The sequence below is a fragment of the Mobula birostris genome, chromosome 4 (assembly GCF_030028105.1).
Source record: "Mobula birostris isolate sMobBir1 chromosome 4, sMobBir1.hap1, whole genome shotgun sequence".
Classification (NCBI taxonomy): Eukaryota; Metazoa; Chordata; class Chondrichthyes; order Myliobatiformes; family Myliobatidae; genus Mobula; species Mobula birostris.
The window spans coordinates 156,599,178-156,615,885 of NC_092373.1; the positions used below are offsets into that span (position 1 = coordinate 156,599,178).

The window sequence follows — 16,708 nt, forward strand, 5'->3', positions numbered from 1 at the left end:
TGTATGTTCAATGTGGTGATAATAGGCCGATTGGCCTCTTGCTGTGCTGTAAATGTTTAAGATTCTATAATTCAAAACAATACCTTACATTTATATTACATAGTCGATGTAACAATATGTCCTTCAGCATTTCATTGAAGCATCAATAAAATTTGCAGCAAGTCAAATCACCATAATTAGATATCAGAAGGTTGGTGACTAGAGCATATCTGATGAGACAGAGGCACCTTGCGGCTTCAACTAATGGGGATTGGTTCTGACTTCCTCCTCTGTCTGTGTGGAGTTAGTAGGTTCTCCATTCTGGATTTGCATTGATTTCCTACCATATCCCAAAGGCAAGTTGACTGGTAAGTTACTAGTAACTGCAAATTACCCTAATTGTAGATGAGTGATAACAGGATCAAGCAAATGTTACTGGGTATTTTGAAGAAAATAGAACAAAGGGAAATGAATGGGATTGATATGGTTGTCAATCAGCATAATTTAATGGGCCAAGTAAATGCCCGTGTCATAAAAACAAAATATGTAGATTAAATATTAGTCAGAGGCAAATCTGTTAGAGGAACATGACAGAGGGCATAGGAAAAGATACAGATACTGGGGAGGAAATCTACAGGTTAGATCTTTTCAGGCTGAGAGTGGTAATTGTGTAGTAATGGTGCAATTTATTTCACAGGTAGTCATAGAACTTAAGTTTCCAGGCATCTTGGAAATATTACAAAAACAGGGAGAGGGGAGTAGTAAGGCCATAGAGAGCGCTGAAAACAGAGTAGAGAATTTTTAAAAGGGAGTCATTGCTAATGCAGCAGTAAGTGCAATAGTAATGGGCAGATAAGAATACCTTTGAACTCTGCGGTGACAAGCTTAGGGAAACGCCAAGTTTAATAAGTGCACCATGGTAGCATAGTGGTCAGCGCAACGTTATTACTGCTCGGAGCATCTGAGTTCAGAGTTCAACTCTGGTACTTTCTGGAAGGAGTTTGCATGTTTACCTCATGACCACATGGGTTTCCTCTGTGTGCTCCGGTCTTCTGCCATGGTCCAATGGTGTACCGGTTCGTAGATTAATTAGTCATTGTAAATGATCCTTTGAGACTAGTGTAAAATAGGTGGTTTCCTGGGCACTGCTCATTGGGTCAGAAGGGACTGTTCCACAATGTATCTCTAAATAAATATACTCAGGTGCTTTACAGATCAATTGACCCTAAAAAAAACACAGAAACCATTTTATGGCAAAGAGATCTCATAATAGATCTTTGTACCCAAAATGTTATCAAAATATAGCATTTGCTCACTGTATTAAACTACACGTATCTCCCCCGCCCCCCCCCCACACACACACAACCCATCCCCGCTGGGTTTCATGGCAGAACAAATATAATTCATGTGTATATATGACGACTGCCATTACAAAACTGTGATTTTTTTGACAATATGAACTGCTGATGTTTTCTTCACCCAACAGGTTCAGAAATGTCTCGGCAAGATATGAACCAAATCTATCCCGTATACTCTCTAGAGAGGCAGTGTATGATTTGCATGTCATAGAAAGTCTTGTCCGGTCTAAACAAGGGTTTACAATTAGATACAAGTCTCAGCCCAATGGAGAGTTGTAAAAAAAAATCTGTAGCCAAGCAACATTTTTTTTAAAAAATCATGCAAATGCAAAGATCAATGCAACAGATACTAAAACGAAATAATTTCTGATCAAAGTTTAACTTTAGCCTCTGGATTAATTTTCACATTATTTTGTCCTTAACCCTACTCCAGAATAATATATAAAATGCCAGTGCAACCAAATTTTTGTTGTTCAGTTCAGCAGCAATGGAGCGGAGTATGATTATATTTCTGCGTATGTATGAATGAGCTCTAATTTCTCCAACATGAATAATGTATTTTATGTTTAATATGGTGTAGTTAGATAGACATATGAATGTACATAGTATTTATATATGTTTATAACTTATGTGGCAAAGTATCTTAATTATGGTATATACGAACATATTTTTAAGGGTGGGGTTATACATGCAAGTACTGTATTTACTAGACTTCGATGAATTAGTTTTTTTTTAAAACAGATAAATTTTTGTAAACATAACTGTTTAGGGGTATATATTTAAAACAATACTATTAAAACATTTGCTTTCCCCTTAAGGGTATTGCTCTATGTTGACTAGCTCTTTAAAGTCTTGACTAACTCTTTAAAGTCTTGGCCAGCTTCAAATAGTTTAGTAGTACCCACACGTGGGCCGGTTACGAACATATGAAATACATTTTTGAATGTTTTTGCGATAAAGAGAATAATTTATTGAACCTGAGCGCAGTATTTCCGAATAGGTGTTAGCCTTAAACAACCCAATGTTTGAGGAAACCAAAGACACTTAATCCGTTACTTTTGCGCGAAAAATTGACACATTCTCTCAACTGACTGCAGAGGGTGCAAGAAACCTCTAAACTTCATCAGAGCAACATGAAAAATGTTGAACATTTACCTTATATTTGAAATAGTTTCCAAAGTTTGCATATACGTTTATGGCATCATCAGTTCCATATATACAACGGAATATATGTGGCTTTTATTTGAGTAGTCACTGCTTTTGCTTGAACGTTCTTTTGATGCCTTTCAACATCATTCATCAAGGGACAGAGAACATATTATCGAAGCGAATTAAACAATTGGCTATCATAATTTCCAACATGCTTAAGAAAAAAAAAGTTAAACAGAGAGAAATCGTTGTGTCTAATTGTAAATTGTGGAAAGAATAAAAAGGCCAAAAAGACTATGGAGAACATTATGTTCCAGTTCTATGTAAACACTTCTAGATCTATCTATATGTTAAACAGATGAGACTAGGATCCCTAAAGTCACACAGACTGTTTCAGACGATACAAAGGCCCATTACATCCTTCCGATCACAAGAACATGTGCGAACATTTTTTAAAAAAAATACACTTTGGAGCGTATTATTGAGAGAAAAAATAAAGTATGTATTTCCTATTTGACGTGAGGAAGCTTCTCCCTCTCTGTGATTGTACGGGCTTTGCTCACGTTTACTGTGGTGCAATAAATGACACACAAAATAAACTTCGTTATGCCTTATTTGACATGGATCAAATTTACAAGGTAATACGACACGTTACATAAATCTGCTGGAAACTTGAGTAGAATTTGGTAAAAGTCTACTTTGCAAGAAAAAGAAAATTGCAATGGTACTAGTAACATCTCACAGCTGTATTTTACATCTGCTTCGGAAAATAAAAAGGTATTAATTAAAAATACCAGGCTTCTTCGATAACTGGCGTAGTTGTCAGATCTCAATTTCTTTCTCAGACAAATTAGAATTACCATCCTAATGTCATTTAATAATAGCATTATATAAACGTAGTATGACGCAGTAAAACACAACTATTTCAAAAAAGCTGCCCCACCTAACGTTATGATCACGTTGCACATATTAATATTTGTAATTCGATTTTTAAAATAGCGCGGTGTGCATGAATATCTTATTCTGATCAAAACTCTTAGTCCCAAACCTTTGGTGATATTTTAGTTTTAAAAGTTATATACTCCAAAACTCGGTGGTCAATATTGAAATGTTTAAATCGCCCTCCCACTTGTTAATAATTAGTTAAATTAAATAAGCATAATTGATTATTGTAAACACTTGGGTTCTGATTGGATTAGACGTTGCCAGTGTCAATATTTCCATCACTAGTGTCTAGAGAGATATGTCTTTTTAATAGTTGTGATGCCGATTTATAGGTCTAATTATAAATTGAGTTTCTAGAAACTTTAGGACTGAACCCTGAATATTCAGAATGCCCATTCTAAGAAAGACATGTATATTTGTTAAGAATTAATTACGTAAGTTCGGAACCTGAGGGTGCTTTTAACGGAGATGCCAGCAAATCGAGAGAGAATGGAAAATTCAAAGAATCAGTGCGGGTTCTCTGTGCTCCAATGATACTGAATACACTTCGAGGAATGCTTAAGCAAACAAGATTCGCGCAATCTTTCTCGCACTTTATTCAACAAATGAGTAACCACAAATATCCATTTAACAGACGAAGCAGACAATTGATTCCTAATCAAATACCTATGTTTTTAAATTGATGTACTATGGTCACATTTTGTCAGGACTCGTAATTACTTTCTAAACTGAACCTATTTCTAGATTTGTTCATGAATTTATCTTACATATCTAAGTTTGGAATACGTGGACTGTTCAGCAGATTATGATAGAACACGTCCCTGAGCTACAAGTAACAAGGCGAGTAAAACCAGCGATATTTATCCTACATCAGGTCTGAAGTCATCTTTAAGATTTCCTGCCACTACAATAATGGTTGCGAGTGAGCTTTGCGAGATGAGCAATGAACAGCGCAGGCACTTGTTGCTCCAGGATTCCAACTGAACAATCCTCGTTGTGACTTCTAATTAAATTCTACCGCTTTCTTTTAGTTCGCTCTTCAAGTCTCTATTACCGATTACATTTTAGTAGCGTGTAGTAGTTGTGAAAAGGAAAGTGATGTGAAGTTGGCGTAAGTTTTAAATATATATATATTATAAACATTTCCGAAAACAAGGGTCGGTTGCTGTGATTGGGAACGTGCTTGGGTTGAAAGAAATAAAATCAATTGTTTCTCCATCGATCAAAACACAAGAGATTGATCTTACCTCCACCTGGCCTTTGTAGTTTGATTAAGTATGTCTGCCCTTTGAATTCACGGGCTATAAAAGCCTCTTGGCCTCGCTCAGACAACAGTGCGTTAACCCTTTAATCGCTGGTCTGTCCTGAGAGGTGGCTTGACATAATGACGACAAGACCTGGGAATGTACATGAAATGGCCTTAAGAATAAAACAAACGAGAATTAAAATTTGAAAGACAGTCAGCCATACCTGGTAAACTAAATGGGGTTTAAATAAATGTGACAATTTTTGGAAAACACTAATATTTTGCTTTAAAATTAAATTAATGTAACGAAGTTAACGGCACTTTACAAAATTGGGTTCAGCTACTGAGAATAAAGTATTTGCTGGGCGAACTGGTTAATGTCTATCTGAGTGCGTTTAAAAAATATTATTAAATGTCTGTTGGCTAGGCTGGTTGGCGCCACCACACTTTTGTTTAAGGGAAACACGGAATCTCACTTCCAACTACCCGTTGCGATACTTAAAATGAAAAAAATGTTTTTGTTTTCTGTTTAACCCCAGGCAGGAGACAGACATAAAAGAACGATGCCCTCATGAAGAGGACCGGCAAATCTCTCGCCTTTTGTGTGAATTTTCTTTTCAGCCGGAGCGCTCATCCGTATGATTCCGAACTTATTGTCATTACTTATTTATTAATTGTTGGCATATGGGGTGTAATTGAGCGAAGTGACTAGCCCTAGGGGTAAAAAGTGAAGTCTGAGCGATAATGTCACATTTTCCTCCGCGATTCTACAGGCATCTGTCCATGATTGAGAGCCGCGGAGTACTTTTTAAATGGAATATTGACATCAAAAGGAACGTCGGGAGAGACTAAAGGGTTGCCCGATTGCCGCGGAGTTACACAGGGACGCGACGTGTGTCCGTCACCTCCAACACTATTGATGTTTTATATTAAAAAACGGCGGGGGCGATCGACACGGAGTTCACTGCCTCAGTAACCCGTGAAAAATAGGTTCCTAAACAATAACTGGGACCTCTGCTTGAGGTCATGCTCTTGATTTTTGCCCCTTGAAGTAAAGTGGGAAGTTTTCAATGTCCTGTTTTGCATTGTAATACCCAATAATCCCAAACAGAGCCCTCAAATGCTCAAGCAAGGACGTAAACCGAGATCTATTGAAACTTTTAAAAGCCTGCTTCATCATTACGAATGCACTCGAAGTAAACTTAATTGTACAATCAAGGCTGCTTCATATTTAAAAACGGAAATAATCCCGCAGTCGCAGGATTTCATTAAATCCCATTATTTGCGATCGGAAATGATCACAGAAATGTAAAGGAAGTGCCACTGAGCCTCTGGTACAGGGAGAAAAGTCATTCCAATTTTAGGAATGATAAAGGGTTCCGCTTTGCCCCCCAGCCACAGTCAAACTGGAGCCACGGTGCGCCTGCAGAAGACTTTTCCCCCTCATTACAGCAATTATTTGCCAATGACTTCCCTCAGCTAGAGTGGAAAGAAAGACAAAGATTAAAGATTAAGCCACGAAACTCAGTCGAAAGGGTCAAGAGTAACAAAAAAAAAAGCCCTGGTCACTTTTTATTTCCTCGGGGAAAGACGAAAATAGAAAGAGGTGGGGGCGAGTAACTGGTGGACTCTCAGATACTTACAATACCGGAAGATAAAGGTTGCTCATTTCGAAGAGTGGAGGGAACTTTTGTCTCTTTGCATGAACGATCACTGACTAGGAAACATCATGCTTTAGCTTAAACGGTGGATGAAAAGCTCAGGGGTGAAGGAAAGACTCCCTCCCCCCTATTCAATTGAGAATTAAACTTGACTAGGTTGACGGCTTGTCACTATAAAACAAACATTTGAGCTCTACACAAAACTGCTTCTACAAGAAGAATTACAATAATTTAGTCATCCTATACTGAAAACGATTTTCGCTTATGTTTTCCAAAAGTCCAAAAATGTTTCATCTTTGTTAAACAGTGGTCCCTCGGAGCATCATTTTGCCAGCCCAAAAAAATCCACAAAATTCTTCAAATTTAATTCACTTCCTCGCAAATTGATAACAGGAGTTTGTGCACAAAACATTCAAAAATGCTGCCAAAACAACTTTTAAAGCCAGCTGTTTTGAACAAACCTGCGAATCGATTGACTTGAAACTGGAGGGGCTCAAAATAAATGTTCCTGCATTTAAGTCAAATTCAAAGGTTTAGAAAGTATTGGTACAAGATTGCCAGAACTGCTCGCTTTTGGGGTAGGAACATATATGCAAACAGAGATAATGGTCTTCCGATAACCAATAGCTGATTTACTTCATAAATAGTTAGGATTAATTGTTGGATGTACTAACTCTTAGACTGAAGCATCCCGAACTTAAACTGATTTCAAAGAAAACACTATTACCTGAAGCTACTTGAAACACTTACATTTATTTAACAAATATATGCATAATATAAATGATAAACTTCAAATATACAGTATATTACATAGCACACAACTCCCTCCCAGAGAGGGAATCACTGCAAATTGAACGGGGGAAGAGGAGTCCAATCGGTTGTGTACATGCGTGCGTATGTTATCAAGTCCCTTCGCTCGATTCCGTTCAGGCTAAATGGTACATGCTGTATCCAACGTGAGCAGCATATAGTCCGACTGGCGATACTGGTAGAGTGGGTCTGTGAAAGTGGTGGGAGGCTCCATACAGAGATGTTGCGGGGACGGGCGTACCGATGGGAAAACTAATTCCAAAAGCCGGTGGTAGCATGGGCTTGGCTGCCATTTTCAGTTTTTCCAGCTCGGCCTCTTGCAGTCGTTTGGCTTTCGCTCTGCGATTCTGAAACCAGATTTTCACCTGTGTCTCTGTTAAGTTAAGTGAGCTGGAAAACTCTGCTCTCTCAGCGATGGACAAGTACTGTTTTTGGCGGAACTTGCGCTCCAGGGCCAGTAACTGCGAGGTGGTGAATGGAGTCCTGGGTTTGCGGTTGGTTTTGTGCTTTCTGAGGGTGCAAGTAGGAGGACTCATTCTCCCTAAAATAAATACAAATACCCGTTAATTAAGATGCATCCTCTCCCCCACCAAAAGTAGATCTTAACGACCGCAACTAAGAACAGTCCCGAAAATTTTAAAAACAAAAGAGCGAAGCGTTTAAACTATTAAATCTATTCAGTGGCCTGGCATTGTCAGAATTCGGAGTTACTCCTTGCCGCATACACAACAGTAATATCAAGTCAGGTTTTGCAAGATCTCACTTACTAGGAGGAGGAGAGAACCGCGAATCTTGTATCCAAGGCGTCCGTTCTTGTCGGTCGCTACTCTCCGACTTGACAAGTGCGTCTTCAGATAGTTTTAACAGTCCTTCCACCGTATAGGAAGTATTCGCCGGCAGAGCAGTAGGTAACGTCTCCTGAGCGGGTAAACCAGCGGTTCGAGGGCTCAGGCTCTGCGAGGGGCCAACAAGCGGTGCGTCCGAAGTTGAGCTGACCCGGCTGGGTTTCCTGTCCGACATGAGCGCTTCCACACTAAATGGGAGAAGCGCAGGAGGGGCTTTGGGTCTTTCCATCTCTTCCTCCACCGCTAATTTCACAGCGCTCTGTATCCCTTTGCTCAAAGAGCGGGGTTCTTCGTTCTTAACGCCGCCAGTTGTCACTTGCAAAGCACTCATGACAGAACAAGGGGCCATATAGAGTCGATCCCTTTTCAAATGTTGCATTAAAAAGAAAAACAAAACACACAATTGCAAACGCCCTGATCGCGCTGGGCCTGCCCGTAGTCCGCGATTCTCAAAACATTGCCAACTTCCTGATGCCACTTGGAGCTGGGCGTTAAGAAGAGAGACTTTGTAGGATGTTATCCAATCAGCACCTTCATGGGTGGAGCAGACATCTGCCATTGGATGTCTCAACCTGCCCGCCATCAATAATCTTTCGAAATAAATTAGCACTTAATCTGATTGGCCACTTGCTGGGGAGAGTTTATTGATAGCTCCGGGCTCTAATCTCATATAAACACAAGTGCCCGGCGAGCAATTTAAGGGTAATTATCTGGCTGGGGGGAAGGCACGGTGACAGCGAGTTCAATTTCCCTTTTAACTGGAGCCATGCAATAAGGGGTGGGGTAGTTACTGAAGATGGTGGTGAGATCAGTTTGTACTGAAATTAGTGAAGAAATACATTGGAATTTCATTTTAAAAGAAAATCAGTCTTTGCATTTTTCTTCACTGGAGATATTATACCTTTGTTTCTGTGAGTGTCATCAACGATTGCTAATTGTGAGTCTCGGCAATCTGTCACGATTAGTCAGTGCCTTTAATAGGCAGACAAGTTATGTTATTTTTAGGCGCCAGCGGCGGCGCGATCAAAGGGACCAACTTCAGGGAGAGTATTCAGAAGTTGCTCGGCATCAAGAGAACAGCCCGCCCTAGCCCGAAGACATCAGGCCATTGAGTTTGAAAGTGATGGCTCTTAGCCGATCGCACGCCACTTTTTGAGGAGTTCGGAGAGTAAATCCTTGTTAATATTAAAAACGTACTTTATCCCCCGGGCCTCCGGCAGAGTTTAGTCAGTAATGACAGGTTTATGTTCTGAAATTTATTTTGGTCATATATTGTGTATATATAAATAATATATACAGCTTTGTGATTGATAACTAACTTATATAATAATTTACCAAAACGGCCAACTTGAAAAATATTAACCTGCATAATTGTTAGAACTGTTTCCTCCTTATTGTCTGATAAATGTTACAGTTCCTTCCTCGGCGTGACTTAAGCTTGTCGCCAGCAATCTTACCACGGTCGGCTAAAGAAATGCATAGCCGTTTCCTCCTGAGAACTCGAGCGAAGAAATACCTGACATGTGGCTATAAGGAATGGTTACTTGGCATGAAGGTCAATCTTCTTTATGAGGAACTGCGGTGGGCAGTGCCACTGGATAACAATATTGCGCCAAGAGATATCCCTAACAAAGCATCTAATCTAATGAACCTGACAAGTTTAGAGCCCCTTTTTTAAAAAAAAATCTTAATTAGGATGCAACAAATAGCTTTGTTTGCTGAACAGAAGAAACTGGGAATCGCCAGAGGAATTTTCGTTTGTCGTTATTAATTTCAGATTTGTGAACAGCGAAGGAATCATTCCTCGTGAAAACGAATCCTGTCTATAATTTTTTTCTCTCTACGGGGACAACGAACCAAGACCATAATCCTTCGGGAGCTATATAGTATCAGTTGGAAATGCCGAAGCGCTATGTCCGGCAGATATAAAGAATAGTGTTATGCTTACTGTTCTTAACTAGAAATTCGCTAAATAAACATTGCTACTTCTTAGATGATTTGTTAGCGATATCTTCAACAGCTTGTTTACGATATCTTCAACAGACTTTGGCTGATTTTTAAAGAACCAGTTTATTGGATGTTTTTTTCATAACGTGCAAGAATCTTGGCCAATACGGTGTGACAGTGTCACAAGACTATATAACCTAAAAAGGAATGAAAATGTGGCAAGAATATTTAGCCAGATGCCTGGATGTTTTAAATCCAAAATTTCACAGGTCAACCAAAAGGACATTGTCTGGTTAAACTGGCTCAAGCCTTTGGAGTTCTGATCCGTGAAAGGAATGCAATATTTCAAGTCCTGCAAATTAATTTGATCGCGAAATTATGATGTACTTGGAAAAGATGAAAGAAAAAAGGCTGGTCGTCTCCTCCAAGATCTATATAATTATAGATAATATATCCTATTTCAAAGCAATTAGCTCAATCAGGCGTAACCAGGCACTTTGCTGCCAAAGAGTAACAATGCCTTACGGTTATTTAAACTTCAAGATGTCAAGCATAAATGTCCATGGTTTGCCCGGACTCTAGCAGAGAACATACCAATTCAAAAGTATCCCGATCAGATTTTCTGGTTTAAGACGCACACATAATTTCAGCTTTGCTTTATACAAACGATTCATTTCGTGTTGATTTAACGATGGGGATATTAAAGAATTATTTGTAGATTGTAGGATGAGAGATTTCATGCTTTGTATAATTTGTTGGCCGCGCAACCGGGCATAGCTCTGATTGAAGATGGAGACTAATAAACAGACTGCGCCTTTAATTTACACAAGACTGCCCTGATCTTTTTGTAACATAATAATTACAGTTAAGTAAAGCTGGTTTGCGGAAATTCTTTTTATGTTCTAAGGTCTGTGATGTATTATAGACAAATGATATATTTGATCTTATTTCATCAAGAGACTCCAGGCAAACACTTTCCCCTCCTCTTGCATATATTCATTTAAAACAAAACGGAATTCACAAACATTGTAATTAGTATATTTCTCTGATGTAAAGGCAAACATAACATCTATAACCAAGATAACAAGCAATGCCCAATTAAGTGAAAATCAATCTCGCCTTATCGTGTTCGTAAAAAACTCAAAGTTTCCCCACCATTATGTCGCCGGGTCTCTTGCACAGACAGATTTGTATAAACACGTTCACTAACTTCATTAGGAAAGTAAATGAACGGTAGCTAGTGGAGAACAAATTTAGTTCCGTTGTGGTATTCGTGATAGCCGGGCGAAGAACGATTTATTTAAAACAAACTTCAGTCGCATACTTGGGGTCATCTACCCACGTGTGCGCAGAGGGGAAGACAAGAGATTCTCCTAATGATGCTACTTCAGAAATCACTGTTCTTTGATGTCCTCCAACTAAAATTAGGCCAATTTCATCCATTTCCCCAGACTCCACCCAAGAGTATTGCCTGATTTCATAGGCAACCCCAACTATCGGAACACTGTTTCCACTTCAGAAGAAAACGCAGACCTTCCGCTTCCACTTTCTGACCCAGTATGCGGCAAAATGACGTTGGAGAGAAAATTGCTTGTTTTTGAAGTTGTAATCGTGTTCAAATGGTTAAACGTAGAATAATATTTTCAGATCTGGATTTGTGGGGCGGTGAAGATGTAGCCCCAACATTTCACACACCTTGACATTCAATAGATCAGTTTATCATTTCGAATGAAGTGTGGAGATGAAAAAGTGAACCCCAAGGAACTCTTTAAAAATTGACCACACCGCTTCTGAGAATCTATAATATAATTCAACATGAAATTAATCGGAGTCTCTTCTGACGCCAATACTGTATAAGATTGCCTTTTTAAATTGCAATGGGGGAGCGGTAATTCAGATTTATTTTTCCGCGCTTAGATTATTGATATAAAACATCCATCCGTCTAAAGATGCGGTCATCTTTCATTTTCGGACTTTAAAATTATCTTATCCTTTTACTGACCATCTTCCAAATACAGTATATTTATTGTGTCCACCATTCTTGGTCTGTTGTGTTAAAAATCATTATGTTCTATGCCTGAATGAAAAGTAACAATTTTAGTACGGTCTGACCGTAATTGAATGCTGGGTCGAGGCTTTGAAGAAATGGCTGCACGGGCCGATAAGCTACGTGCTGCTTTTCTGCCGCTATGATAAATGAGCGGGCAGTACAAATAATAATGTACAATACTGAACCATACTTTCAAAATATCTCCCCAGATAATCCCAAATGTATTTGTTGTTTACTTTGTCTGACAAACTAATGTAGGCTACCATTTAGCTTTGATATAGATTTTAAAACTCCCTCCTTCATATGCTGACTGGCCTTAGTGAGAATTTCTTTTTCGCTTTCGGGTTCGCGTTGAAATCGTCGTTGCACCTCACATGGCGCCCCTCATATACTAAATTCCTGTAGCACTCTTCATTGTGACGCCATTATATGAATCGCTTTGGGTAACTTCTTTGAAGAAATCTGATTGTTCGCCATAATTGGTGTCGCTATTGAAAGATGCCTGAAGTCTGGACGTAGTTAGTATGAAACTCAGCACTGGTTAATATAAAGTGGGGTCGTCCTATTCAGGTTACTTTAGCGTATTCTATAAATTGTTACTAATACAAATTATCGGAAATATTTATATCCTGACAATATTGTTGTGTAATTTTTAATAATTTCCAATTGGTTGTTTTTTTTTAAGTTTCTGAAGGAGGCTACGACACCCGCCCGTTACAACTTTAGGCGAATGAGGACCACAATTAATAGACAATGAATAATAATTTTTAAATATTTATATTATGTTATTAACCCTTTTGTTACCATGTGTATACATCACACAGTTTTGCACTTCTCTAACTCAAACTTGGGATTGTTAAATTTGGGTAATTTCTGCTGAATACCTTGAATATAGCGAATTGGCGTCTGTGTGTGTGTGGGGGGGGGGGGGTTGTGTTAATGTATGTGAGGTGGACAGTGACACTGGACCTTATTTTCTCTCCAGGGTATTGTTTTAGAGAATAGAAGACGCATTGAGTAAACCATTGCGATAGTAAATTGCAACGAATGACTCAAGGAAATCAAAAGAATATCATTCAAGGAAACAGTTAGAATTAAATTGTGATAGCGCCTTTCATTTTGATATGTAAGTAACGACACTCTTTAATCGGGGCGCACAGGCAGGACACACACTGTCCCTACTAATATAACGCTCGCAGGTCTTCGTAAATATATTATTCTTTCCTCATTTTCTTTCTTCGCTTACGCTATCAGCTATTAGTTCTGATTATTGTGCGCAGCCGAAGTCTGTGATTCACATCCAGTTTGCAGCCTATTAGATAAAATATTATTTCTTTGGGCAACATTTATAGTAGCGTAGAATGCTTCGTAGATTACTTTGCTAAGTGTGGGATGCATGTTTCTCTTACACCAAAGACCAAAAGACCGAGAAAAAATATTCAATCCCAAAGCAAGGAGCATCTAAACATTGAAATAAAAATAGTACATCTTCGCCGTTTAGAATGGCTCAGATGTTTCGGAGTTGTCGAGCCCAGCTTATTATAGGGGCGCATTCTTTTTTAAAGTTTGACAGATATTGCTGCCATTACGATGTGATTAAACCCCACTGAGATAGGTTTATGGATCAAATCCGACCCAATATCGTGTTAGAAATCGGATACTTCAATTCTTTTAGACTTGCATTTCAAGGTTTACTACACTTGAATATCCACGAATTTTACGTCTCACTGAATACAATATAAAATATATCAAGATTTCAGAATTGCCACACATTTAAAATGTAAATCGGGTTAATTTTACAACGTCCCGGTGCAAAATGTTTCTCTATCCTGGCTAAACTGCAGAACTAATAACACAGACAGCCTGAATTTGAATCCCACCAAGTCAACGTACGAGTATACATTAGGCTTTAAATGTAGTTTGGAATGCTGGCGCGGGGGGCGGGGGGGGGGTGAAGGCGGGGAGTTCTAATAGAGTGGGGAAGCCGGGAGAGAGAAGTCTGTTTCGGGAAAATTGACCTTGAAGCTTTCCGAACGCACCTGGCCGTTCCTCGGGAAAGGAATATTACTGTTCTTGCTCAACGTGGTTCATTAGTGACTCCAGTCCTGCATTGTCCTCTATCTGAACTAGCTGCCCAAACTGCTACAGTCCTCACAAGGCAGCTAAGCAGGGGCAATGAATTGTGGTCCGGCCAGTGACGCCCTCATCGCGGAGAGGGGTAGAAAGAAAGGATAAAAGTCAATGCCACGATGAGTGCTGCATATTCCCGACCCGTTTCGCATTTGGTAGGTTATTGGGTATTTTTCAGTTCCACGTTTGAAAAATGTAGTGACTCAATAGGTCATGTAGAAAATATGTCCATGTTCTGAGCCTAGACTCTCGGGGTTTCGCGAGCATCAGGGTTACATACGAACACATTGCAATAAAGTACTAAAAGAAATAGAGATTGACGGGCGCAAGAAACATTGCGACAACAATCTAAGTATGGAAGCAAAATTCCAACATATCAACTTCAAACTAAAGAAGAAGGCATAATCTAACATTATCAGTGCCTGAAAACCACCCGGCTTATATATAACACGTTAGATCCTGGCTGGTACTCAAATCAGGCATTGGGTTTGGCTGTAATTACGGTTGGGTAATCAGCCTTTTTTATCCAATCGGATTTCTCATAGACCGTTTATGCATGATTGCTAATCCTGAACATAACAATGACACTGAAATACATTTTGCAATGGGAAAACTAACCTGAGAGTTTTTATTCAATGTCATATTGACAACTAGTAACATCCACGCTGCCAGGATAAGGTATATACGCCGTTTACTGTCCATTTCCACTACTTTGCATCCCGTGTGGAATAGTTAGCCATCAATAATCTTTCTTCGCACCCCTCTCCCGCCAGGAGGGCTGGCACATCATTCGGACACGTTCACTCACCTTAATGAGCTTCCTGTGACCCTGCGATTTACTTACATATACACACCTCCCCAATTTACCCGATATTAAAATTAATCAGAATAGAGTTGCGTTGTAAAAAAAATTCTAATTATATTTCTCAACACATTAAGCCGTAAATGTTTTTAAAACATCAGCTTGACGAAACACAGGTGGAAATAAGAATGCGTAGTAAAATATGCGCGATAGAACGGAGTAGGTCCAATTTGGGGATGCACTCGTTTAAGTAACGGCATTTTGCTGTAGGTAATCTGTTCACCTACATACTCATATTCAAATGTATTGCCAATCTAATTCCGTTAAAATAGTCCGGTCTGGAAATTATTATTACGGAATTGTGTACTTTCTATGTACGATTATTAATTATTCTCCCGTATATATGAAGATAGAGTTCCATTGATCCGCTGGTTATTTCACTGCTATGACAGGTATTTACCATAAGCTTTTATTTCTCAACACTGGGTAATTATTGCAAGGATTATCTTCGTGCTTTGTGACCTACAATTGCGGAAAGGGTGATTAAAACTCGCAGTTACGGCCACCGCAACAGAAGTGATGTCTTACAAGTGTGAACGACTTGTTCATTAGCAGGTTGGCTGTAGTTTTCTGATTCTTTCCAGCGAACGTTCCCCCCCCCCCCCAATTTACTGTTCCCATGATTAAATTATTCCAGTTCAATAGTGACTGCGTAATGTTTGTTTGCGTTTAAATAACAAGATACAAGAATTTTAATATACAACGAGTATGTGTTGCTTGAATTTCCAGCATCTGCAGAATTCCTCGTGTTTACGAGTACGATTTTTAATCATTTGTAATCAATGTTGTTAAAGCCGATCTGATCATAAATACACGTTGACTTACATTGGTAATGAGCCACAGTTCGTAAACCTCTCGTGATCACTTTATTGGAAAAATGTATTGCTGTGAAACAATCATCTAAAGATATTACAGGTCTGTTTCTCGACAACACACAACCATGAATTTTCGTCCTTCAAAATAAACTTGCAAGTTTGAGAAAATTCCACGATATCTCGTCGTTAAAGTACTGTAAGCATTTCGGATCTCAGTAGGGGTAACTGTATAGTTTACATTGTATGATATACTTCTCGTCTGATGTTTTCCGCTTTGCTTACAAAGCGCCCAGGCTCAATTCTACTCTTCCCTCAATCTCTCTGATTACTCGGGAGGTTATATCGCCCCTAAACACTTCATGCTCATAACACATAAAGCTTCGAATTTCGATTGCCGTGACCTGTTACTCGACAAGTAGAAACAAATAAGATATTTTAAAATAAATCATCTGTAGAGCGTCAGAGATCTGCTACCGTCATAGCTCTGCGATGGGTAGATTCCCACATATTTTCTAGCGGTGGGTTTAAGTTTTGTCGCTGAATCAAAATTCCTCTAACATACTTTACTCTTGCAAGCTAGACCCCAATTTCATTTTCCCCATTCCTCGACCAATGCTTCGAGAGAGTCAAAAGTGACAGCAACAGGAAGTTTTCTCGGTGAAAGTGTTGGAAGACCTTGCATATTACGGGTAGCCTTAATTCTGATGTGGAAAAGTTTACTTAGATGAATTCGGCGAGAAAGAGCAGTCTCGCTCCATTACACGATATATCTCCTTTTATGTGTGTCAAATCTGGTATACAAGAACTTGTATCCTTCTTTCCGATGCTTTCTAATTACACCCAGAGTTGCACGTGCCTAAGGTGCGTACAGAACTAACGAAAGGGCGCTGAAGCAAATGCCGGAAATATTC

The 16,708-nt window shown here is 39.1% G+C and overlaps 1 protein-coding gene across 1 annotated transcript; it reads right to left on the reverse strand.

Annotated features, from left to right (window-relative positions):
* Nucleotides 1–7,142: 7,142 nt before the first annotated feature.
* Nucleotides 7,143–8,447, reverse strand: msx1a (muscle segment homeobox 1a). Its single transcript, XM_072254761.1, has 2 exons — nucleotides 7,916–8,447; nucleotides 7,143–7,689 (listed from the first exon to the last, which is right to left on the reverse strand). Exons 1-2 carry the CDS (start codon nucleotides 8,370–8,372, stop codon nucleotides 7,265–7,267), a joined length of 882 nt encoding a protein of 293 aa, XP_072110862.1. The 5' UTR covers nucleotides 8,373–8,447; the 3' UTR covers nucleotides 7,143–7,264.
* Between the last annotated feature and the right edge of the window lie 8,261 nt (nucleotides 8,448–16,708).

Bases quoted from the DNA above. Each gene is read 5' to 3' on its own strand.
- msx1a (XM_072254761.1), bottom strand. From the start codon at position 8,372: ATGCAACATTTGAAAAGGGATCGACTCTATATGGCCCCTTGTTCTGTC. The intron at 7,690-7,915 runs GTAAGTGAGATC...TATTTATTTTAG, and splicing joins GCGGTTCTCTCCTCCTCCTA to GGAGAATGAGTCCTCCTACT.